Source organism: Prinia subflava, chromosome 2, assembly GCF_021018805.1.
Source record: "Prinia subflava isolate CZ2003 ecotype Zambia chromosome 2, Cam_Psub_1.2, whole genome shotgun sequence".
NCBI classification, from domain to species: domain Eukaryota; kingdom Metazoa; phylum Chordata; class Aves; order Passeriformes; family Cisticolidae; genus Prinia; species Prinia subflava.
The window spans coordinates 89491584-89518285 of NC_086248.1; the positions used below are offsets into that span (position 1 = coordinate 89491584).

Genomic DNA, 26702 nt, shown 5'->3' on the forward strand with positions numbered 1-26702 from the left:
GGGAAAGAGTTCTATTGTGAGATCAGTCAGCAACACCTTAAAAAAGTGGGGAACTTTTATGTCATTTTTGAATAACAGGGCATTCCTTTTCAGTTTTGTGGACTGTTTAAGCTTCATCAGCTTTGGTGCAACTTTTATACAAAAGTTACAGCTCTTGAAATGAGCCCCTTTTATGGTGAGAGGGGCAATTCCTTGAGTCTTGGGAGAAGAGGCCAACCCCCATCTTGCTACAGTCTCCTTTCAGGTGGTTGTAGAGAGAACATTGAGATCTCCCCTCAGGCTCCTTTTCTCCAGACTGAGCAACCCCAGCTGCCTCAGCCACTCCTCGTCAGATTTGTGCTCCAGACTCTCCCCCAGCTCCGTTGCCCTTCTCTGAACATCCTCAAGCACCTCAATGTCTTTCCTGCAGTGAAGGGCCCAAAACTGAACTCATTTCAGGTGCAGCCTCACCGATAGGTATCTGTCCTTCTGTCACTGATTTGGTTTTCTGCCTTTGGTAAAAAGAAACAAAAGATGCTCTTTTCTGCACCTGCCACATGCTCGTGGGTTGTCACAGGCACAAGGATTGTTCAGCAATACGAAATTTTCTCTTAAAAGACAACAATTGTAGGGGTAATCCCCCTACATTTTATATGCATTTTGTACTAGTACAACTGAAGATAAGTCCCATACTTGGCTGCAGCAACACCTTTCTCCTGCTCTCGACATCTTGACTGCTGTAGTGTCACACCCCTTCCAGATGTGGAAGTTTCCTGGTACTGAACCTGAGCTCAGTGTCCCCTCAGCCTAGTCCTTGCAGCTGCCTTCCCCTCTGCCATGAGCACAGTGCTCTGGGTTGTGCTAGTGCACCTCATACAGGATAGCTAACTGCAGTGGCAGTGGAAATTTCCACTCGGCTTCATTTTCCCTTTAAGGATAGTCACTTTCCACCTGGAGCAAGTTCATTGTCTCCCCAATGCCTCCTTTCACCAGGTGAAGAATCCCCCAAGTTAAAGGTGTAACACGTTACCCATCTTTCTTCAACTGCCTCTTTTTGTTCTGCTAACAAAGCCAGGCTTACACGCTGAACCACCGAGGGTTTTTATGTCCCCACCTGGACTCATTCTGCCTGTGCCTACACACATTGCTCCCATTTCCTCTCTCTCTCTCTCTCTCTCTCTTAAAATTATTAACAGAAAGGAACGACATAACAAAGCAAACTGCACTGGTTCATAGTGAACTCAGCTGTTACACACCTGTAACATCCGCTGTTGGGCTTGTGCTTTTTGAGCTGTAAACTGTCCTTTGTAGAGATTATTCCCATGCAGTAAGAGCCAAAACCAAATATAGTCTTTATGTGGTTCCTTTGTTATGTAAACATTTATTACTGTGAATAAAGCAGTGCCATCAGCTCAGAGGAGCAGAGTTAAGACTTCATGATCAAAAATGACTATCATAGCTAGTGAGATTTTTTCCTTTGACATACCTCTATTAATAATTAGATTACAAGACACCTGAGGGCATACATCATCTAATGCTGTAACAATAACACCTGGAGGGAGTTGACAACTTTCTCCTTTTGGCCAAGTGCCTAGGAAGACACTAAGGTATATGATTAATAGAGAGCACAAACACGCTGTCTTGTGCTTCCTAAAGCTTAGCTGCACTATTATATTGTCTCCCTTATGGAATGTTATTATTCCTGTTTCTGATGGTGCTGCTGTTGTCATTGAATAGCCAAAATTCACATTGTAGTGGGATGAGAGGAAAGGGAAAACAAAGAAAATATTTGTTACTAATTGGGGGGAGGGATGCAGGAAACAAAACAAAGTATATAATACAATTGGGTAAATAATTCCACAGAAAAATCATTATTCCAACACTTCAGCTGGCTCTTCCTCTCCAGTATTGCCTCCTTTTTGTGAAACAAATCTGTGTTTGTGTCTCCCATACACAGAATGAAGTGCTGGGCAACAAAAATTCCTGCAAATTTCCTGAGCACAATATTTATTCTTATTGCTTCATTTTCTATTCATGAATTCTATTTTGCAGCCCTAAACAAAAGCAATTACTGTTTGCCTCTTTTCTCTGTAGCTCACTTTGGGCACACAGATTTTCTTGAAGCTGGAGGACCTGGCAGAGGAAGATCCAGGAAGGCACTGGCCATTCTCTGCCCCCTTGCCTGGCCTGCCCCTCACCTGGCAGCATGATACAGCAGCCATGCCAAATTACGGCCACTTTTGGGGGTTCCTCTGCTGGGTGCCATTGAACACCTGGGGGGAACAGAGTGGGGAGAGGGGCCTTGGAGGTCAGGCAGCGAGAGTGGAGGATGTTAATGGGAGGAAGAGGGGGACAGAAGAGGAGTTTAATACTGCAAGCGTGTCTAGCAGTGATGCTGGACACTGGCAAAGCCTGGTGTAGCTGCTTAGACCACTGCAGGATGAAGCTGAGCTCTGCCAGACTGTTTCAGGGAGGAAGTGGGGATGAGTGTCATGGTATAGCAATAAGAGCAAGCAAAAAGGTTAGATGAAGAAAGCCCAGCATAGACATTGACAGAAGATTGTTGAACTGTCTGATTAGAGAAGAGCATGTCAAAAAGGACATGAACACATGAGAGCACAGCTTTCACACAGTACAGGAAAGGAGTGTGTTACTCCCGACTCTTAGTGTGTTTCTATAGGTAGCAAATGCTAGCAAAACCCCCTGATAAATTGTAAGTCATGTTCTCCTTCTCTACTGCTTGTCCAAACAACAGGTAGCATCCAGCTGCTGCTGCCAGCTAGTTTAGCAACTGAGGCTATTTGATACACTGGAGTGTTCCAGATGGCTGATGTCTCATTGAAATGTATCCACAAATCCTCATGAAATTACATAAAATACATACAATAAGAGCATTTGGGTCATGAAATCAATTGCTATAGGGTCAGGAAATGTCAGAATGTATATTGTGTTGTCCTTTCAGGGTTCTCCCTCCATCCCCAAATATCATCTTTTTTCAGTTTCATCTTTTTTTCTGCTTTAGACATGCATCAGGACTTTAGAGTAGTGTGGTCATTGTCAATAAACGTATGGAGGATGGGTTGGAGGACGGGATGGAGGACTGTGCGAGAGAAGGGAGGTATTCTGAAAGGACCCAATACCACCTTCAGACTACTTCTGACAATGTATTCCTAACATTTTTAGATGGCCTACTAATTGTATGTTCCTGGTTTTTTGGGCATCCTGATTTGAGAACAAGCTGCCCCATTTGCTGTTCAGGATAAGTCAAAGTTAGTTGTACTTTGAATATGAAGACTGTGGAATGATCAATACTCTGAAAGATCTGTGCTTCACACCAAACACCTATACTTAATGAAGTCTTCAATGTTTCAGGTATTATCACAGGAATATATGCCTCACCTCAGAGGCATTCATCAGATACTGCATTGATGAGCTCCACAGGGAAAAGAAATAATGATAAAGAGCCTTTGAAGAAATCAGTCATTCAGGATTCAGAACAGAGTTTGTATAGTCCTGATAGTAAATAAGGCATAAATCCATACATTGCAAGGCAAGGATTAAATGAAAGATTAAATAACTTATGGTTCAGTGAGCACTGTTTATTCTGTGCAGGGTTCGAGACAGGGCTCTAGTGAAAAAATAGCATCCAGTCACAAAATTAAAGACTTTGACTAAATGTACATAGGCAACTGGGATTTATGCAGTGTCCAAAGACACGTATCATGATATTATGTGCTTCATTCTTCAATGTAAGAGTCTCTGTTGTTTGAAGTTGAGTATAATTAATCATTCATGAGGAAGGGAAATAGAGATGTGTCTAAGAGGAGCATGAAGTGTTCATCCTTCCTTCTTATTGAAAAGAAGATGTACATCTTCCTCCATAGTGAGAGGACCAATTTACACTGATCTCAGTTTGGATGGTGGTCTCTGAAGAGAAATAGAGAACACTACTCATTGCAGTACTGCCATATCTCTCTTTTGGGGAGAAATACCTGCTAGGGTTCCTTTAGAGATTCAGAAAAACAGCAGGAAAACAGGTAAGTCTTTCAGCAGCTATTCGAATGTGAGAGGGTGGAAGCAACAGAGGAGGAAAGAGAGAGATCTTCTCCATATGGAGGGCTGTTACTCCATGGAATGAACAGAAGCTTTCTGCCTGGCAGTCTGCACCTCTGTACTGTACCTGCTGGCATACATGGTGGAGATACCTGAGTTTAGTCTCCTGCACACAGGGCTCTTGCCTCTGGACTTTTCCAGAGGCACAGCTTTGCATACTTTATTTTTGTTTTTTACCTGTATGGGATATATATGAATAATATTTAATAGCTTTTTTTTCTGTAGCCATAATTGTCTATGAAGCTAGGCAAGAAAAGGTTTACAAGTAAAGGTAATATATTTTATTAGACCAAGTGATGTAGTTAGAAAAAAATGAGGTGCCTCTTAAGTACTGAAAAGACTGCAGAATTGACTTACTGATACACAGGCTTTGGAGTCTGAAGTGTGGTATCCTGACCTTCAATTTCTTGTGTGTTTTAGATCCCCATAATCATGATGGTTTAGGGTAAATTTTCTAAACTATAAAAACATTAGTGGATGGGATAGAAATACATTCAAAATGAAGACAGCTATATGAAAAGGAGTTACTGTGCTGCTTTGACCTATTATTTTTATTACTTTTGGAGCATAGTAGAAATAGACTCTTATAATTCCTGAAGTTCTTTTATTTGCCATGAAGACATTGATGCATTTCTCTCTGTTGCTATGAGAAATCTGGGACATTCTGCTAGCCAGCCTCTGCTTAATACAGTGAGCAACATACACCTAGGAGCAGCAGACTCTCTGACTTCAAAATATCCTGTGTCTTAGTTTAGCTTGCAGAGCCAGAGGATCAACAAAGGTCTTGCTTCTCAAAGCCTTTCCAGTGCAGAAGTGCATATCTCCTCTTTGTAAAACTTCTGCTTTCACAGGAAATTTAGCATTTTCAAATAACAGCTCACAAATGACCTAATGAAATAATTCATAGCCTTTCATTTTTTTCAGGCAGAAATACCAAGCCAGCACTCAGAAGAACAAAGCATCTACTTTGTGTTTCACACTGACTGCCAAGCAAATTTCAGTGAGACATCCAGAATGTTTTACCAGTATTTTAATTGAAGAGGATAGAGCGAGTTAAAAATTAGGCCACACATTTTTGTGTCTTATATTCTCTTTTGTTTTCTTTCTTTCTTTCCTTCAGAAGTTAGTAGGTGAGAGTTATTGAGAAAGGTCAGTGAACCCTGAACAGCTGAACTTTTCTTATGACAGTGTCCAGATTTGACAAAAATCTGTGTTAAGTAACTTTCTTCCTCTTTGTGTTATTTTTCAGTGTACGGTAGTGACGTGAGGCTAGTTATTTTTTCTGGGTACAGGATGGAGTTGAGAGCAAAGATGTAGCCTGTGCTGAATGAACAAACTCTGAAATTAGAAAACAGTGCTAGCTGGGCTTTTTACTGCTAGGTTTATGCTTTAATCCTTAACAAATCTGCCCTTTAGTTCCCATCCATGTCAGAGGATGAATTATAAATAGGTGTTTCTTCAGTATCATTACTCTTCTTGCAAGTGGGTATTTCAGTACAAGGCAGATGGCACACATTATTTTACATTCCTAATGCATATGTCTCTAGGAGAGCCACGCCTCTGTGCTGATGCTGACTGCATGGGTTATGTGTCCTCAGGAGACCAACATGTTTAGAATGTATTCTTTTGCACTTTCCTTTGTCGTCTTGTGTTTTGCTATGATAGAAGCACTATCAAATGAAAGGCTTCTTACTGATTTCTGTGGAAATGTTAATAATTTCCGTGTTACTCTGCATTGAAGTGGCAGTAACTGGTGTACAAAATTTGACATCTTAATTATTCTGTGATGGAAAGGAGGGACACTAACCTGAGACACAGCAGCCTAATAACTCTGGATCTGTGGATTCAAAGCAGCCTTAGGTCACAAGTGAAATTAGTGAGGCTGTCTCAGTATAGTCTTTATGGATGTTTGCTTCTCAATGACACTAGACTGTCTTCAACGTGTCTGGAACAGATAGAAGCAGAAATCCTGAAACAAAAACAAACATTTTATTTTCAGTATTTCTAGTTGAGCTGAAACTTCAAGTACTAGAAGCCTCAGGAGATGAGAATTCTCCAAAGCTATTGTATCAAAAAGTGCAGCCCAAATGTTGTTTATTCAATCCAAAAGAGAGGTCCAGGAGTTTTGTGTTTGCCCATCAGTCCTATCCAGTAGGCATAGCTTCAGTTCTCAGCTGAAAGTTGCAGCTTTATGCAGAGTTCTCATGAGATGGAAATCTCAACCGAATGAACAAGGACACACTTGCACCATAGGTTATTTGCAGATATTTAACAGTGAGCCCCAAAAATCTGACCCATAGCTACTGAAGGTATCACCATCATTACAACAGCGAATGCAATTCCTTTAGTGATAGATAAATCACAGGCAGTTGCTGTCTTTGTTTCCAGCTGTAAGTAATCCTCATCCACAACCTTTAGCATAGGAGAGACACTCTCCAAGAGAATGCTGTTTCCCAAATAACCATCCAGCTGACCTCCACACCATGGAGATAAAGGTCTCTTTAAAAGTTATATATTATGCATTTCTGGCTACAGGATTAGATGACCACCTCAAAAGTATTATATATGCATCATTATTCTGTGTAAATTCATATTCTCAGTCACAGACAGCCCCACAATAAGGCTCCAGCATTTCAAAAGCTATCCAATGCTGAACAATAGAATAAATGGTAAGAACAGAAAATTTGATTTCTGCCTCAGTGAAAGAAAAGATCTAATATGAAAGAACAATTGTGTGAAGTTTGAAGGCTTGATTGGTTTGTATTTTACCAGCATCATCCAAAATTGACTTCAGTGACTTAACTGTTATTAATATCAAGTTACCCAATGCCCTAGAAGGCAACAAAAAATTGTGTTCTCTAATCTAATCCAGTACCCTCTTGTCCTCCAGAGCTGGGCCAGGGTTTGTCTGTGCACTGTGCACTTCAAAAGAGCAGCAGTTTGATGTTTGCGGCTGTGGCTTCTTAACAGTCTCCAGTGCTGGTCTGCATCTCTCTGTTGGCAATGGTAACAATGGAGAAGGACTGAGACCAAAAGGAGACAGAAAAGGGGAAGCTGGAAGAGAAAAGAAGTTTGAATTGTAGTCCAGGGTCTTTCAGCATGCTCAGCTGCACAACATAGTGCAAACCTGAGGAAGGAAACTAATTAGGATTCTATTAAACAGAGGAGAAAGTATCTTGCCAAGACCCAAGTTACATCATGATGGCCAAAGCGAAACCTTGCTGGCTAATGTATCCTTAATTCTTTTTATTTTGCAGAGACAGCAAACTGACCATGTTGCTCCGAGAGTCCTTGGGGAACATGAACTGCCGCACCACGATGATAGCTCACATTTCAGCCGCTGCGGGGAACTACGCTGAGACACTCTCCACCATCCAGATTGCCTCAAGGGTCCTCAGGATGAAGAAAAAGAAAACCAAGGTAAGACGATATGTAACACCCTTCTTATAATGATGGAAGAAGGAGGAAGAAGGATTGTGAAGGATCCTTAACTGAATAGAGCAGCTTGTAACAAAATCAGTAATCAGTTCCAAAGTGTATGGGTTGTATGTACCCAGTCCTAGGCAAGTGTCAGAGAGCAATATCAGAGGGGTAAGTGCTTCAGCTTCAGTGCCTCAGGAGTAAGTTCAGACACATCTGTTGCAGGAGTTTGTAAGCTGACCTTGTTTAATAATGTAGCTGTCAAGAAGCATTTATTTTCCTTTATGCTCTTACTGCTAATGAAATAATGAGTGAAACTGCTGTAGAATTAAAGAAAATTTGGATTAATTAAGAATTAGGTTTTCTATACTTCTCAGAGAGAGTGGAAGCAAAATAAATGCAGAACAATTGTGTCCAATGCCAGCATTGATGACCTTTTTATCCTTACTGCTTCTAAATATGGGTGATAGATTTTCCAAAAAGTGCAGTGAAGATGGACTACATCCATTTTCATGCTAGAGTTCTGTTTGCTTCTGTGCAACTTATGGTGTGAATTGGGCAGAATGAGTGAATTTTATGCATTTAATTTAAATTGGCAGACTGATGAAAGTGCTTTTTTGTCAATTGATTGGAGAGAGACAAATGAGGGGTTCAGTCCACACACCCTCAGAGCACTGTGTCTCCAGAGACCTCTGAGTGCACATTACACAATTCCACACGCTGGTAGTATGGTGTCATATGTAATGAGTTTTCTTGGTCCTCTTCAAATACACAAATGTGTATTTTTTGTGTACACACACACACACAAAATAAAAAGCCTTTGCCAAATATCTGATTTCTTTGATCAGGCTCAGTTAAGAGAGGTATCTTAATCCGTATTTTTAGTACTTCTTTTTTGAAGTCTTACGATTTTGAGTGGGACTCAGAGCTGTGGCCTTAGGTTCTCCATTGAACATAGCTACATGTTTACTCTAGGGCTGTGGAAAAGCAGCTTCAGAGCTCTGTGCCTTAGTTTAGAGCTCTCCCAGTTGATATGTGACCATGAATTTTTTGTGTATGCAGTTTGTGCAAGGAGCAGCTTGCAATGCTGAAATGACTCCCTCTCTGTCTCTCTCTCTGTCATGTGGCAGTACACATCAAGTTCTTCTGGAGGAGAGAGCTCTTGTGAGGAGGGCCGGATGCGGAGGCCAACACAGCTGAGGCCTTTCCATTCTAGAAACACTGTGGACCCAGACTTTCCTATTTTGCATTTATCGAGCGATCCTGATTATTCATCCAGCAGTGAGCAGTCGTGTGACACGGTGATTTACGTTGGCCCCAACGGCACTGCCCTTTCTGACAAGGAACTGACAGATAACGAGGGTCCCCCTGACTTTGTTCCCATAGTTCCTGCTCTGCAAAAGACCAAAAATGAGGGCAGGTTGGAGGAAGTTAGCGAATCAGGGCCCAGTACATCTGAAAGAGACTGCCTGAAGTGCAACACCTTTGCAGAGCTCCAGGAGAGACTGGATTGCATAGATGGAAGTGAAGAGACTGACAAATTTCCCTTTGAAGAGATGCCTGCTCAATTTAGCTCAGACCAGACATCTAAGTGTGCTGTCTCAAGCCAGCTGGCAGAGCTTAGCCACTTACCAGAGTCAGATAAGGAAGATACTACACCAGAATGTCAGAATCCTGATAGAGAAGCCAAGGAAAACACAAATACAACACCCAGCAAAACTAGGAGAAATCACTCCCCTGTTCCTTCTGGAGCTCTTACCAATCTTTCAACTCCTTCTTCACCCAGGAGTGTAACAGGCAGCTCTAGTAAAGAGCTTAACTCTTGTCAGTTAGCACACAGCACCAGCTTGCAGAGCAGCAGAGAAGGGCTCAACAATTGTGGATTTGTGGAAGGCAAACCTCGGCCAATGGGTTCACCCCGGCTTGGCATTGCAAGCCTCTCAAAGACATCTGAGTATAAGCCACCAACTTCTCCTTCCCAGAGGTGCAAGGTTTACACACAGAAAGGAGTCCTGCCCAGCTCCACTCCCCCACCAGCTCCCCTAAGTAAGGATGCTGCCATGACATCCACTGAATCTTTATTACAGCCAGAAGTCCGGACCCCACCTGTAGGCATGAGCCCTCAGATTATGAAAAAGTCAGTGTCGTCCAACAATGAGGACTTTGAAGAGACCGCTCTCAGTGAAGATCGGCAACAAACCATTTCTCCAGAATCCAAGAAGGAGATTCTGAGCACAACCATGGTGACTGTGCAGCAGCCACTGGAGCTGAATGGAGAGGATGAGCTTGTGTTCACCCTTGTGGAAGAGCTGACCATTAGTGGTGTCCTTGACAATGGGCGCCCGACCAGTATCATCAGTTTTAACAGTGACTGCTCTGTGCAGGCTTTGGCCTCTGGCTCTAGGCCAGTCAGTATTATCAGCAGTATCTCTGAAGATCTCGAATGTTACTCCAGTGCAGCTCCTGTGTCTGAAGTCAGCATCACACAGTTCCTTCCTCTTCCAAAGTTGACTCTGGATGACAAACCCCAAGATGATGGCAGCAGGCGCTCATCCATCAGCTCATGGTTGAGCGAAATGAGCACAGGGAGTGACGGTGAACAGTCGTGCCACAGCTTCATAGCCCAGGCGTGCTATGGGCATGGGGAAGCTATGGCAGAACCCCCCATCTCCGAGTTTGCAAGCACCATACAAAGTGCCAGCATGATTTGTGTAAGTGACAAACAGAAGTCAGTGACTGACAACATGCTTATACTGTCGGAAATGGGGGAGGAAGCTTTCGGCAAAGGGCCACCACTCAAAGGCTGTAAAATATCAGCTCTGGGCAAAACTACTGTCACAATAAAAAACACAGCAAGTCTTAGCAGCTGTGAAGGCTACATCCCAATGAAGACGAACATTACGGTGTATCCATGTATTGCTGTTAATTCCTTCAAAGCTCAAGACACTGATGATGCTGTGCCAGCTGTAACTGCAGACCCAAAGACTCTTCATCCCCATGATGGGAAAGAATCCATTACTAAGAAGGTTATCAAATTTGAAGACCCTTGGTTGAAGAGAGAAGAAGATGTTAAAAAGGACAGCTCTGGGAGCAGTGACGGGCCGAGGCCTGATGCAGTCACGGTTTCAGCCAAGCCTGAGCACAGCACAAAACAGTCCTCCACAGACAGGTTTAGCACCAGCAGTGGGGACACCTCTATTTCCCCAGGATCTGACAGTCTAAAAAGGGTTGTGGATGGGTGTGAGGTGGCAGCATCCGGCTCTGCAACTCAAAGCCCTGTTCATTCCAGTGATGCCTTGAAGAATTGTAGCCTCCCTCGAGGGCTCCCAAAGGCAAGCAAGGCGGAGGAATCTGACAATCATCTCCATCCTAATTCTACTGACAGCAGTGGAGTCAGTTCTCCTGCCCTCCCACAGTTTTCTAAGGCTAGTCTTGACAAGAAAATGGCTTCTCCCAAACACTGCATACTCACTCGTCCCAAAGGGAATCCTCCTCTGCCACCTGTGAGAAAGTCAAGCCTGGATCAAAAGAACAGGGCCAGCCCCCAGCACAGTGCAGCCAGCAGCACCACAAGCAGTCCCTCCAGCCAGCCTGTGTCCTTCTTGGCCAGCTTCCCCGAGGAGCAGAATGCCAAGCAAAAAGGCCCTGGCATAGACAGCAGCGTCAACAACAGCAGCAGCAAGCTCTTCAGTGCCAAGCTGGAACAGCTCGCCAGCAGGACCAACTCCCTAGGGAGGTCCACAGGAAGCCACTATGAGTGTTTGTCGCTGGAAAGAGCAGGAAGTCTGTCCTCTGTGAGCTCCAAAATGAGCCCTGGCAGAGACACCACCATGCCTAGGGCTGGAAGGAGCCTCAGCCGCAGTGCCATGTCCTCGCCCACCAACTCGGGCCTCTCCCAGTCGGCAGGTGCCTCCCCAAAATCCAGCCAGTCCAAGATCTCTGCTGTCAGCAAGCTGCTGCTGGCGAGTCCCAAGGCCCGCAGCCTCTCTGCCTCTGCCACCAAAACGCTCAGCTTCTCCACCAAGTCTCTGCCTCAGTCCGTAGGGCAGAGCTCCAGCTTGCCCCCGAGCGGGAAGAACATGTCCTGGTCAATGCAGTCCCTCGGCAGAAGCCGGGGCTCCAGCCTTGCTTCCAAGCTGCCCTTGCGAGCTGTCAATGGGCGGATTTCAGAGCTGCTCCAAGGGAGCGCCGGTGCCAGAGGCGGGCAGCTGCCGGGAGGCCTGGAAGCAGAGGAGCGCGGGGGCCTTCCCGGAGACGAGAAGCCGGCCGTTCACATGCTGCCCTCCCCTTACAGCAAGATCACCCCTCCTCGGAAACCTCACCGCTGCAGCAGCGGCCACGGCAGCGACAACAGCAGCGTCCTGAGCGGGGAGCTGCCCCCCGCCATGGGGAAGACAGCCCTCTTCTACCACAGCGGGGGCAGCAGCGGCTACGAGAGCATGATGAGGGACAGCGAGGCGACGGGGAGCGCCTCCTCAGCGCAGGACTCCATGAGCGAGAACAGCAGCTCTGCCAGCGGCAGGTGCCGCAGCCTCAAAACCCCGAAGAAACGACTAAATGCAGGTAAGCTTGTGGAGGTGACACAGAGAGACGCAGACCAAAGCAGATTAGTACACTGGCCCTAAGGGTGAGCTAGTTAAATACCAGTTCCATCTCTTAGCTGAGAAGCAAGGACATGGTAAGTATCCTAGGCTCTGCCTTTTTTCATTTTGGAACATTCATTAATCCCATGTGGTTGTATTGCCTTTGCGGTGGAGTCTCCTCTTGACGTGTTTCACTTAGGTTTACTTAAGATGGACAAAAACTGGTTAGTGTTGCCAGTGACAGTCACATTCAAGTATGTATTTATACAAATATTCTTCTGATTTGGTTCCAGAAAGGTGCCTTAATATGCATGTTTTACCAGCCCAAGACAAGAGTCTTGCTAAATAGCTGTATCTTTTGTGAGCCCACTTCTCTTCTTGTGTGCTTTGGATGCCCAAAGGTGCAAGATGCCCTATATCTGAAACCACTGTTGAGTTCCTTCTCCCCACATAGAAGATGGAACAAAAATGTGTCCATGCCTCTTGAAAGATGTTATCCTGTACCTGAGACTCTTGCCTTTTGAGCCATGGCCTTCTTTCCCAGAAATTTAATGATAAAAAATAATAGCTAATATTAAGAACAATATATGGGCACTACTGCACTGAAGCACTTTCAAATCTGAAACCTTTTAGTGATCATGGAATGGACTGGGAAGACTTCATCTTTGTTCAGATATAATTCCTAGTACCTTCACACTACATCAGGACTTTTTAATTAGATAGCTAGAGCCTCATGGGTCATATCAAGAGTTTGTGCAGGTACCTCTTTCCACTACATCAAGTTTAAAGTTGCAGAACGGGGATGGGGACGATTCATGAGCTGTTCAGCTCACATTTTTCTGTGTGTTTTTTCCCAACCGGTACTGCAAGTCCTGCCTAATCTACTTGTGAAAAAAATTCAAGTTGACATTGGACCTGGTGGCACCAGGTATATGGAATATCAGTAGCTGCTTATTCTACAGTAGCTGTGTCTGTCCAAAATGTGTTTTTCTCATAGCATTCCTAATTCACCAGCCATTCCACTTGCTTGATACTCCCCTCTGGAATTCATTTCCAGTGAACAGAGTAATGCATAACTCTCCCTTTCTTTATGCTCTTGGCTGTGGTGGCAGAAGGAACATGTGTAGCACAGATGTGAACGCAATAGATACTGCTATTAAAACAATGTGCATAAATGCATAGCTGATTGTACCTGTTCAGGGGATGCATCTGAAAGTGATCATTCTACATAATGCAAGCCTAGACCAAATGACTAAATAATATTTCTGAAGTTAACTTTGCATCCTCCAAGAAAATCTCTTTTCCTAGCCCTTCAGTTAAATGGTACTAAATTGATTTTCCTCCTTCTGAGGAGCTCTGCCTCTAAAAACCCCTTTCAAATATAAACTTTTTAATAACAATTTGCAAGGAAGAGAAGGATGATTTCTCTCTGGTGGAAAAGGAAAACAAAGCTGTCCACAGAGATGGCATTTATGGGTGTAAACTGACAACTTGGTTGTGTCTTGTGGAGAAGCTGCCAATCTAGTGTGGACTTTTTCAGCACGTCATTTAGATGGAAATGTTTATTGAGTTCTGTGAAAACAGGCAGCTGTGCAGATGAGGGAACAGATTAGATACTAGATAATGTCCCCCTTACTCCTCCAAAGGAGATATTTTACAAAAATACTCTGAGAAAACTTAAGGCAGAGCCTCTAGATTCCTTCAACTCCAGAGTTTATCCCCAAACTGAATGACTAGAAGACCCTGTTTATTTACTCTGATGCTCACAAAACTGCTCGTTTCATTTCACTTCTCTTCTTTGATAGCACATTGGAGGCTGGACAAGGCTGGCAATATGAGTGACAAAAACGTTGTCTTTGTGGTGTTCTAATTACAGACAAGCTTCATATGTGTGTGTTGTATTTTATACCAGGGCTGTATTTTGGCTCACAGCTTTGTGCAGGACTAAACATTGTGTCAATGGTCATGAAAAAGGAGTTTTGAAGGAGAGATCTGTTTGAGACTCAGGCTTAAGATTGTTCTTGTAGCTGTCTGGAGGACATACCAGGATAGAAGATGCCTTGAGCCTACCTGGTAGAACAGTGACACTGGTTTGTCATACAGTGTGGGTATGCAAAATTAGCAAGTGATGGTGTAAGTACGAACCTTTCATCAGCAGAGAACATGAGGAGTCCTAGGTTTGCTGCTTTTTTACTTGATCTGCCTTTTTTCCCAAAGACAACTTTTTTTTTCTGGCCAAGAGATTAATCTCTTTATTCTAATTGCTGATATGAGTTGGTTCCTCTCTCCTTCATCAGCAACATTGCAATTATCTGCCTGATGCTGGACATGAATCTCTAGGGTGGTGGGTTTTCAGTGAAGGGCCAGTCTGTGTGCTTGGAAATTGCCTGTCCTGGTGGACTTAGCATAGCCTGGCACAGTGACCTCCCTTAAAGTAATTTATAAAGCTTCTCTCTTAACTCTGCATGTCACCTCATGTCGAGAGATTCTCAGTGAATCTGATACTTTACTTTTGAGAGTGATTCCCTATATCAGCAAGTAATTCCTGTATTGTTTGGAATGACTTGTGTGTAAGTGCAACCAGGGCTTTTATGGAAATTAAAACAACTCAATCTTTACCACCATCCCTATTTCTAGCAGAAAACCACTGCCCAGAAATTAATCAGGCTTCACTTTCTTATAATCCACCTCCTGTTTGCATTTGGTCCTGCAGCAGTGAAATCATAATTCTGTTTTGATGTGTTTGATAATAGTATAATTTTTCACATGTCAGCAGATTTATGATGGCATAAAACCAGGATTATTGCTTCAATGCAGGAGAACGTGAAGGAGGAGTTAAGATATAAGGGAGAATAGAGCTGTTCACATACGTATTTTTATTATATAATGAAAAAATGCAGAGTTTTGCAATCTTTCATCCTCTGTAGCATCTCCTTTCTTGTAGTGTGAGTGTTATCTCTTAAGGAACACTTTTTAATGAAAAAGATAGCGCACACAAAGGTTCTGAGATCTTAAAAGACAGATATTATTTTAATACAAAGTGTCAAGAGCATTGGACCTTTCCTGATTTGCGGTCACAGATCCACTGTGCTGTAATGGATATGGCACTATAGATATGCTCATTTCAGGTCAGGCAACCTTGTCCACTTTATTTATGATTATTATTAACAGAAATGCTAGCTGTCAGACACGATCAACATGAATCAGCCCAAGGCCCCTGTAAAAGGAGCTATAAAGAGTCTTTAAGAGAATCACCAGAAGATCTCACAATTACTTTTGAAGTTCTGACACATTGGAGAGACATCATTTTTTCTTGAGATTAAGATCTTGTCTTTCAGTGCTCTTAAGTGCATTATTTGTATGTGTAGGTGCTTTTGCCCTGAATTTCATACATGAAGCATCAGACCTACACTGACAGCTTTTGAAGGATAAAGCTAGTTCATATCCTTCACTGTTAGCCTTAGGTTAATTTTTGGGCTCTGCCCGGGTACCTGTATGGTTCACAGACAGTGCAGTACAAAATTGTGTACGTAAAAAATTAGAAGAAAATAATACAAAAATTCCTTTTGCATTCTGGTACCTATTGAAAAATCATGTGTTTGCCTCATGAAGCAAAGCCCTTCCCTGAAGCTAACCTATGCATTTAATAAACATTCCCATTTTTCTAACATCTAACATTGGTTCTGATGTTTCATGTCAGCATATATTGGCCCAAAGTGACTGTTTGTGGCAGAAACAAAGCCTTGATCTATGGTTGTACATTTCAAAGCTTTGTATAGCTTCTCTTTAATCCACACTGTGGTGTAAGTATTATTCCAGATCCCATTTCACAGATGGAGAAATGAAGGTAGAGAGGGTTACTGACTTGCCTAATGCCCTCAGCCAAGTGAGAGCCAGATCCAGGGTTGAATTACAGGCACCCTTGACTCCTAACCTCAACCACAACTGACTTTGCCATACATCCTCCTCTGCCCTTGCTGAGCAATGGAAAACAGAGTTCTATTTGTTATTTTCTTTCTGTGGAAGGCCCTTCTTCCTTCTCTGCCTGCAAGTCCAACTGCATTGTACTTTGGTTTCTTTGCTCACTCCATTAGCCCTTCCCCATAAGAAACAATTGGCATCTCAGCCACATTTCTCTCTCTGGCTCCAGCCTCCTCTCTCATGCTGTCTTGAGCAGGGCACTGAAGTGTTTGGGTATAGTTTGTACAGTTACAAGGCGCAGCAGTTATTTATTATTTTTTAACTCCTCAGAAATTCCAAGTTCAAAGGCTGAGTGCTGCTCCATGGAAAGGCAGTGAAAAGGGTGCTTTTATAATGCTTACTCCTGTATGTGATCAGGAAGTGCATTCTGGTTGAACTTTAGTTTTACCAAAGGTGTATTTGTATCCTAGGGGTGCAACAGATATGAGAGGGAGGCAGGCAGGGCAGCAAATTAGGGCTTGCAAGATCTGTGTTCTATTCTCTGGTGTGCTGCTGGTTCACTGTATCACCTTGGGTAACTCATGTAATTTCCGTGTTCTCTTGTTACCAGCTCATAAAAGTAGATAATGCTGGTACAAAAAAAACCCCCCGTAACAGCAAGGCCCTTGAATTTACATGCCTTTTGCTCTTCTGGTTTGATTTTTAGTGTCTTTTCCTGAGTTTAGTTTGGATGTATGTGGGCATTGCTTTAAAATAATTCTCAGTGCAAAACATGCCTGGATGATTTCAGAGATGGAGCCTTGGTGTTAGCTCTGGGTCTTGCCCACTGTGAGGTGATAGCAAAGGAGGGGTCCAGCTCTAATGAGGTTTATCCAGTAAAGCCAAGTCCTGTTCATATTTTCATGTTACATGCATAAATGTGTTGTTTCCAGTTTTTTCTGCCCTCTCCTACATATATTTACAGGTTCCTGTCCCTTACAGTGTTTCAGTATTCTCTGTAAGGAAACCTCCTTCCCTGGGAACAACAGAACAGGAGGGGTTCTGAGATAATTCATCATAAACAAGGCATTTTATGGCGATTACACTGATCTTCCTGAAGCTGTTTTCTTTCCTGCTCCCAATGAGGTAGGGTTGGGCACCTAAGAAAGTCCCCATCCCATGTAATATTGAGTTAGACATACAGGCTTCAGTCTGTCACTGCTTGCAGCCCTCTGCTGAGATGGGACAGACTTCTGCTAGGGAGGGTATCTCCTTTGATTCCTCTAGAGGAGGCTTTTTGGAGCTGAGTCTGAGGTTTGGTGGTGCTGGGGCTTCTGCCAGCAGGGTGAAACACCGAGGGCAGTGATCTGTGAGCCAAGCAGGGTGAGGGGAGCAGGAGGTGAGGCTGGTGTGCACAGACCCTCTCATGGGAGCAGACCCAGGACTGGGGCATGAGGAAAAGATGTGAGACAGAAAGGAGGCAGCTCAAAGACATCAGACTTTGGGCATAAAGTCGTTCTCAGTAAAGCACTTTCCAGTTGGGTCAGTCAGGGCCACTGATATTTAACATTTTCCTGAATGTTAAGTATCAGTGAACATCAGAAAACAAAAACCTAAGAAATATTATTGGAAGTCACGCCAAGTAGGAACAAGACTGGGGAGAAATGAAAGTTTCCAAAAGTTGAATTCCTCAAGTTTAAAGCTATGCCCTGAGTTGGAGTAGCATATCTCAGAATCTGGAGAACCCTGCTTTTGTCAGTCCAGGATAGGATTTGGGTGTGTGTTATGTGCACGTGCTTTCCTCTTATTTGCATGGGAACTATCTGGCTACAGATAATTAAAGATTCCCGCTGCAGCATTTGATGACATTTGTAGTAAAGTTTCATGACTCCTTGCAGTACTTTCTCGGTACTGACTTTCAACACCAAAGAAGAGCAAATTGCTACATGATTTTACACACTTTAATAAAAAGACAGACTGTTAAGACATGACTAATTATCTACAATTAGCCTCCTTTTTTCTCATGTTAGTGTGTTCTGGGTTTCACTGGTGAGACGGTTTTAAAGATGGAGATTTAGAGGTTCCTGGAAAGTCCAAAAACTCTACATTTGAACTTATTTACTCTCAGGAAGCACTTAGCCCCTTCTATGAAAGCAGCAGAAAAAGCCAGAGGCTGAATGTAAACTGTGTGGACTGTAAATTATGAAAGTCTGTCTCCAACCAATATTGCAAAGCATCACGTTTTGAAACATGGCCAAAATGATAATGATGAAACAAAACACCAACAAAGAGGGTCTGAGCTTTTCTTGTTGAATCCAAGTGAAAAGGAATTTGGTTCATGTTTAGACTGCCTAAGGCACAGTGTGGGGAGCTGAAAATTGTCCTTTGTATCAGAAAGCTGTAGGGCACCTCCAGTATTTCTACTTTAACTTGCTTACAAGTGATGGTAGCTAATTGATATCCTGCACCATGCCTTTACCGTGACAAAGGATGTTTAGAATTATATAAGAAAGTGCTGTTTGCATGCAGGTGACCACCTTATGCGTGTGACTTGCTGACTGGATGGCCCTGAGGCGAGTAGAGGGAGGGGAAGTGCAGGCTTCAGCTCCAATTTTTTTTTTGTTCATTAAAACAACAGCATTGATTTTCCCAGGTCAAAGCCAGGCCATTTCATGCAGCAAATCTGTGTTGAAAGGGATCAGAGTAATCATTTTTTACACGCTTGACTACTGCATGCCAGCACTGAGCTTTCAGCCACATGAACATAGGAATGATTTAATAGAGGAAGTGGCAGCAGGCTATTGTGCGCGGTGAAGGCTCCATGTAACATGCATGACTGAGTCGCACTCCATCAGGCTGGGTGTAAATAAAGCCTGCCTCTGACACTGCCACAGAACTAGCTCACTGGAATGCCTCCACCACTGTCCTGTTGGGAGCTAATGTACTGGCTTTAGAGACCTTCCCTCTCCAGCCTCTGCTTTGGCTGTCCAAGTGACTGGAGCAGCTCTTCAATGCAGTATTGTAGTAATAATAACCAGCTTCTTAAATAATGCCACAATGCTGACAAATACCTGTTAAACCAAAATCCGGCCTGAAGAGAGAGAAATGTTTAGAAGAGACTCTGGTGGGGTTTTTCATTTTTTACTAGGAATTGTGGGTGATGTGCATCTTCCCTGGAGCATCTCCCAGATTACTTGTCAACCTGCCACGCCTCAGGAGGGATGCTTTCTGATCTGGTTTCAGCAGCGCTCGCTCACCAGCTCTAAACTCCCCTGAAATGCTCCTTTTAAAATGAGACAGTAATTCAGAAAGCAAGGTTAAGAAATAAACTGGGTAGATAGAAGTGAACTGTGTAGATAGAAAAAAATTAGAAGTTGGCTGTAGATCAGTGTGTTCCTTATACCAGTACAGAAACGACATATCTAGGTGTGGATGGAATATCTTAAACAAGCATCGCTTTATTCCGATAAACAGCAAACAAGTGATTTCTTGCCTCAAGTGTCCTTGTATTTCTTATCAATTCACAACAGTGGGCTTGCATAACAGTCAATACAGAACATGACCTGACTTATTTTAGAGTGAGATGGACATAGAACATTTTCTTCTGAATGATGGATCCTCTCAGTGTATCCTGTTCCCAGTGTTTGGGTGCAGCATGGTCCTCTCTATGCAATCTGTGTAATCTGAGTTGTCAGGATGAGTGATTGCTGTTTAGATTTTGTAGCAAATTAGGCCTTGGTTCTTGGGTGTTTGGAGTACTGACCTCAAAATGGGCACTACTGATACTTCTGGTGAAGTCCCCACTTCATCGAAGAGGCCTTCCACTTGAAAACATGGGCAATGACTTCCCCTTCAGGAGGGGATCTGTGCAAACTGTATGAAAATCTGTGGAGTGAATAGCTGTGTGCTCAGCACTGGGCAAAGTGCACTATAAAATAAACCAGGAGAAAGGGGGTCAAAGGAAAGGGGAGGAGTTGGTTCAGTCATGGACAATTGACCATGAGGGCAGATCCCATTAGGAAATGAGAGGCAAGTCAGCATCACATTTTCGACTCAAACAGAGCAGGAGCCCTGTTGTCAGACAGTAAGGAGCAGCAGAGGAAATAGGATAGATAATCTTTGCTTGTAAGTAAAGTTTGATGCCACAACTGGCTTTGATGCTATTGCTGTTGGAGCCACAGAAGGAATAGTGTGAGCTTAAGGGTACTGCTCTAGTTAGCCAGATCTGGTTTTTGTAATTTCTTTGGACTGTCTGGTGAGAAAAACAAAAATACTGAAGAACAGGTTCTGTACAGAAAGGCAGTTATACATCCCCTAATGTTAAATGCTGTGGGGAATAGCTTTGGCTCCAGATCCTGCCTTTGAGCAATATAAACTTCTGAAACGAGGTTATATCAAGTTGCAGTTTCATTTTCTGTTTGAACACCTTGAAATTTCTAGGACAGCAGTTGTTTAGCATCCCATTTGGATGTATCCTGCTTTGAAGAGATATGCATCACACCGTTTTTCATTAAGATTTTGTACTTGCAGTTTTTGCCTTTACCTTTTTCACAGAAAAGATGCTCAATCTGGAATGTGTGCTTGGAAAGCAGCCCACGGGGAACACTCCAAAATATACAGTACTTAAGCAAAACCAGACTTTTTTGCCCTGGTCAACACATACTTTTATAAGCACACATCCTTTTGCAGTTTGGCAATTTTTCTGAGGTCAGTGTGCCTTCTTATCCTTAAAGTTACCCTCACATACCTTGGTCTGTATTTCTCATACCTTAAGACTCCTCTGGGCTTACCTTTGCTGAAATATGTTGTAACTTCAGTGCCACTCTTCAGTCAGATCTACTTTAACACTTCCTACCTTCACTGCTGTGCTACTCTCTTCATCTTAAACTTAACCCGGCCAAACCTTAACCTATAGCTTAAGGCAGAGCAATAGATCTGTTGCTAAAGCAAATCTTGTATCATGTACATTTTCATGGCTGTTTCACAGCCTGGTTATTCATACTCAAGCTAGGTTCAAGAGGGGTTATTCTGAGACTGGCTAAATTCAAACCGAGTGAAAAACATATCCTTCAGGGCATTTAGCAAATGGCATTTTGCTTTACGTACTGCATTGTCATAAATGAACATGAAGTTATTTTACCCTGGGTTCATCTTGCTGGATTTCTTTCAGATTTTTTTTTTTGGTACAGATCTCTTTTTTGAATGGAGGAATGAATTCTATTTACATGGTGGGAGGCTCAGCCAGTTTGCCAAGATGCAGAGGTGGGGCAGAGGTGGGAGGATGCTGAGATCTGCTTCTGTTGAGCTCCCTGTCTGCCCACTTTCTTGTAACTCATACATAGGGAATAGAGGAGTAGTGTTCTGTAATTCCCACAAAGCATGTTATTTATTATACAGTCAAAATTGATGACATCCTAAGTGCACCAAATAAATTTGGGACTTAGGATGGATATTTTTAATATGAATGGAAAACTGCAATAATTTTAACAATTGCATTATTGTGTGTTGTTATGGATGAGCAAGCTGTCAGCTGCTTTGTGATATTCACCCCAAAGCTCTGCTTAGTCAGTATCTCCTTACTGATCCCAATTTAGTAAAATAAGATAAAAAACAGAGACTAAAGGGAGAGGTCAGTGGCAGGAGCCTCCTGTCAAATGGCACCATTATTTTCTGTACCTGGGCTAATAAACAACCTATTAATCAGTGCATGTTCAGAACAAACTAGATCCCATTTTACCTTACTAGGAAAAGGAAGATCTCTCATTTAATTTCTCCTCAAAGCATGCAACACCTCAGATAAATCACCCTGAGTCAGCATTCAAGGTGCAGATAAACAGATGTATGTTTTTCTTTCTCCTCGGTGTCTCACAGAGCTGTACTCCCAGGAAGCCCTGTGCTGGTTGCCTGTGCCCCAGAGGAGCCCCTTTGCAGAGCGTGGCAAGGCTGTGTGAGGCAGCTCTGCCCTGCTGCATTGCCCAGTGCACATGGGCTGCAGCCTGCCCTGTTGTCATAACCTACAGGCAATCCAGACAAGAGCTCTGGCTAGAAAAACCCAATGAGTCAGTCTCTGGCCACTGCTGCACTCTCAGCTGCCCCTCTCCCAAGGGATAAGCACTATTAAAGGAAGCCTCAGGTTGGAGCCCTCCTTCTAGACTGCAGTCTTCTGCTTCCCATTGAGCCAAATGGATACAAATGGGAACAAAATGCAAAAAAAATTTCCATCATTCCTGTATTTCATACCCCAGCAATCTGTTTGTCTTTGCTCCAAGTAGGAGCCTGTTGCTGTTCATGTGGCAAGGTGCATTGGAGCCATCTACCTGCATTTCAGAGTCTTGGACCTGGACTTTGACTCTTGCTGCAGACAGAGTTTTTCCACCAGGGTGGTTTAAAAGTCATTCACAAGAGAGTGAATTACACAAGAAAGTGGTTTTAACAGCCACAGTGGAGTAAAGAGGAAGAAAATCAAACATCATGGAAAAATGCACTACTTTAGCCATAATCCAGCCATGCATGGAGAGCTGGGCAGGAGGAATTTCCAGCCTGCTCAGCTGCTTCCTTGAAATGCTAGAGCTAGTCTGAAGGCATGTCAGAAAAGGAGATGTGACCATTATTGTGGGACAGAAAGAAAAAATTAACAGCACTGGGTGCACTAAACAGAAGGTTAAAACTGATGCATGTAGATATTGCTGGCTTTAAAAGTTTTTGAACAGCAAAAGGATGGTATTTACACTCAGACAAAATTTGAGAGACTGCTTCTGTGAGACATCATGGCCAAAAGCCTCAAAAGTATTTAAAAATACATTCAGTGCCTGAATCCTTTTGATCTTGAGTGACACTGGGATGATACTCAGGGCCTTTGCATCTAAGCAAATGGGGGACTTGTTTCCCGGGAGGGGCTGAGCCTGTTTCGGGATCTCTCCCTGCATGTAATAAAATTGAATAGTCCACCACACTCTCTCACCTCCCTTCAAGTATGCAGCTGCTCCCAGCATTTGGTTACCTTTCTCTAGCACTGCTGACCAGAGTCACCTTTAGAATCACAGTTTGTTGGGTCTTCCCAAACTGTCTCTCTTGTCAGGTTTTGGCTATGGTAATGGGTCTGGTCTTGCTTTTCCTTTTATCAAGATCTGACTCTTCTCTTGATCAGGCAGTTTAATCTAGAGCTTAACTGAAATGCATTCAAGGTAAGGGAATGCTGACATTGTCTTGCAGTGACTGGTACCACAGAACTAAAATAACTCCTGCTTGCTGGTATTTGTAAGGCTTCATTTGTTCTGGCATGAATTTTTTTGCTGGGCTGCAGTTTGAGCAATAAACACAATTATGATAAGTGCCATAGGATGACAATCTCAGGTTGTTTGAAGCTTGTAGAGCTCCCTGTCTACCCAGAACTCTTTGTCAATCAGCTCTGGCTGTGCTTCCTTTTTCCTCCATTGGGTTATTTCAGATGTATCTAAATAAAAGCTCTGTAGACTAGGCTTTCTTGTAGACCATTCTCATCCATTTTAAAGGTAGAATTTACAGATTAATTACTTGTCTCTAACACAGAACTACTGGTTTCTAGCACTGTTGTACTCAGAAATCATGGGGTAAGATGTGAATAGTTCTCCAAGTCAGCTCAGAAGCAGACTCCCAAGAATGAAACTAGGCAGTACTTTCTTACTTGAAAATCCGAAAATTAGGCAATTAGGCCTGTTAGATATTTTGGGGTTTTTTTAGCTTTTATTGAAGGATCAAGTTCACGGACATATTGAAACTATTTACATCCAAGTTTCAATAAATATAATTTGGGAAATTCCTATAAATTATTTTAGCTTGTTTTTAAAATAAAATCTGCATGATCATTCGGCATCTCTTCCCTGCTGGCTGGCATCACTTATGTATTTGCAGCCAAGAAAGCCAGTTAATAGTTTCATTCAAACTTGCTGGCTCCAGCTTTTGTTTTTGGCTTCTCCCATCCTTTTGATTCCTGCTGTTTCCTATGGAAGACACTGTGTCAGCTACAAAACTTTTTTTTTTTAAACCAAGCCATTGCTGTGATTGTACTAAACCAAGCAAGGAAATGCAACCTGTTTGGTTTTATTTTTTTGTGTGTGTTTTTGTCCTTTTTCCCAACAAACCACTGCCATTAGGCCAGGGACATACATTTTTTTTCTTGCTCTACCATAGGCCCTGACTTGGCATCTTATGCAACAGACGCTTTGCAGAGGCTGGCTAAGTCCTTGCGGTGTTAGGGTCAGCAGCAGTAAAGAGACAGGAAAGCCAGGCTGGACCAGTTCCATCCTGCTGCCTTGGCTCCTTCATGGGCTTACCTGTATGTGCTGGGACCTAATCAACAGGGAGCAGACAGGCTCTGTGAACTCCAGGGTACGTGTGCCCTCTGAGTGTCAAACCCTGGAGTCAGGCACCAAGGAACACTGAGGGTGTCCCTCATGGTGAGTGGGTTCTGCACTTTGCAGTTGCAGCTCCCACAGCCTCCCTGGGTTTTCCCTCTATTTTCTTCCGTGTCTGAGAAGGCCAAACATATATCCTTTGTAGGCTTTTCTGCAATGGAAAGGTGAAGCAATAACTGTGCTAACATGCAATGGCATTTCTCCATGTGCAGGCTCACAGAGGAGGAGGCTTATTCCAGCTTTATCCCTTGACACCTCCTCCCCAGCAAGGAAGCCTGCCAACAGCCCTGGGGTCCGCTGGGTGGATGGGCCGCTGCGGAGTGGGCAGAGGGGGCTGGGGGAGCCCTTTGAGATCAAAGTCTATGAGATAGATGATGTGGAGAGGCTCCAGCGACGGCGAGGTGGGGACAGCAAGGTGAGTGCAATCCACGTCATCTCCTGGTGGGCTATCTTGGTTTGGAAGGACAGGTATCTGTCAGGGAAAACTGGAGTTTCCCTTGGAATTGAGAATGTAACATCCCCCTTCCTCCAAATTATTACAATTTTTCAATTAGGAGCTTTCAGGCAAAAATATGGGAATAGGAATAACAGCTCTTTACTAAAAATATAAATGCAGTAATACAAAAAAAAAAAAAAACAAGCAAGCAAGCAAACAAAATTCCTAGAAAACCCTGATAGAGTCAGGAATATGACCTGACACCCTGTTGGTCAGAGTCCTCCTGGAGTGACAGATGTGGTTCTGTTGAAGTAGAGATGATCCTGTAAACAGGTTCAGTGTTGGTGAGATGAGTCCGATCTTCCTCTGCGAATCCAGTGGAAAAGAGGATCCCTGGGGTCCCAGTGTCCCCATTTTTATCTGTTTAGGGAATGGTTGGCTCCTCCCCACTGGGTGGAGCATCTCACATTGGGATGATGTAATGTGTCATGTCATTGGTGAGCCTTAATGCCCATTAACAGAAGATATCCCCCAGAGGGTGGACAAAGTTGATGAAAGAGATAAGAAACACTGCCCCACCTGGTTTTAACAGCTGGTCAATTATCAGAAGGCATCCACCCTCCTCCCCTCTGGAGTTACAAGAGATAAAGAAAAAAGAAACCATCCCCCAACTGCTTTCTACAGATGAAATAGAATACACGTTTTTTTTGGTTACATAACCCAAGACATGGGTGTAAATTGCGAAGGTCAGCACTTAAAACACAAGGCTGGGAGGAGTATCTGAGGTTGAGTAACGATGGATTATAGACTTCATTATTATTTTAAGGCATTTTTCCTTCCTAGCTTCTGACACTTATTGAAGCTATTTGTGATGTTTAGAGAAACTTGTTAGGGTGGGGTTTCCACTGCACTTCACGCACAGCAGATTTGTTTACAGAGGACAATGTGAAATAGTTGAGACCTTCACACAGGCATGGGTGAGGATAGTTCTGGCACTGGAATTGCTTCCACTCTAGGGAGGGTAGCACAGTCTTCAGATGGTTTCATTTGCTGCATGTCTCGGTGGCTGCCACCCCTCAGAAGTCATGTGAGGCCAGGCTGGCTGTCTCCAGCACTGCACCTCATGCTGTTACTCTGCTCCAGAGCTTTACAGAAAATATATTTTCGTTATTAATAACTATGAATTGCTAGAGCTTTTCATAACATACTCTCTTTGTTTAAGGATGTTTCAAATTTGATATTGCTACCGGTTCCCTTATTTTAAAATATGACTAATGCATTACTTATGCACTAAGCACAGGGTTGTATTTAGGCTTTCAATACAGCAAGCAATGGATTTCCTACTCCCAAGAGCTTAGATTTTCTTAGCCAAACTGTAGTGAAAAACCAGAAATGTTTTCCTACAGTTAATCTAATTTCAAGATGCTGCCTGTTATTAATTATTATGGTTTATTATTAACTACCACTGCAAAGTCTCCAAAGCTCACTGATGGAAAACATGAAAACCAAACAAAAGCAATAAAAATAAAACAGATGATGGATGATTTCATTCAATGATTCATAAGCTTCCAGAATAAATGGCTCTTTGTCAGTATTATTGATTGGAAGATCATTTCACTGAATGGACCTGGGTATTTCTTCTCCTCTTCACCTCTTCTTTCCCTGCTTCTTTTTCCTGGCTGGCAGGAGGTGATATGTTTCAATGCCAAGCTGAAAATCCTGGAGCATCGCCAGCAGAGGATCGCTGAGGTCAAGGCCAAGTATGAGTGGTTAATGAGAGAACTGGAGGTGACCAAACAGTACCTGATGCTGGATCCTAATAAGTGGCTCAGTGAATGTAAGGGCATCGTTTTATTGCCTGAACTCATAGGTTTCCTT

General features: G+C 43.2%; 1 protein-coding gene across 1 annotated transcript in view; it reads left to right on the forward strand.

Moving 5' to 3' along the window:
- Positions 1-26702, forward strand: part of KIF26B (kinesin family member 26B) — a 279048-nt gene that overhangs the window by 244409 nt on the left and 7937 nt on the right. The window contains exons 11-14 of the mRNA XM_063390955.1: positions 7350-7512; positions 8643-12075; positions 24601-24803; positions 26511-26661. Coding sequence (XP_063247025.1) covers positions 7350-7512; positions 8643-12075; positions 24601-24803; positions 26511-26661 — 3950 coding nt within the window. The remainder of the gene's footprint in view (positions 1-7349; positions 7513-8642; positions 12076-24600; positions 24804-26510; positions 26662-26702) is intronic.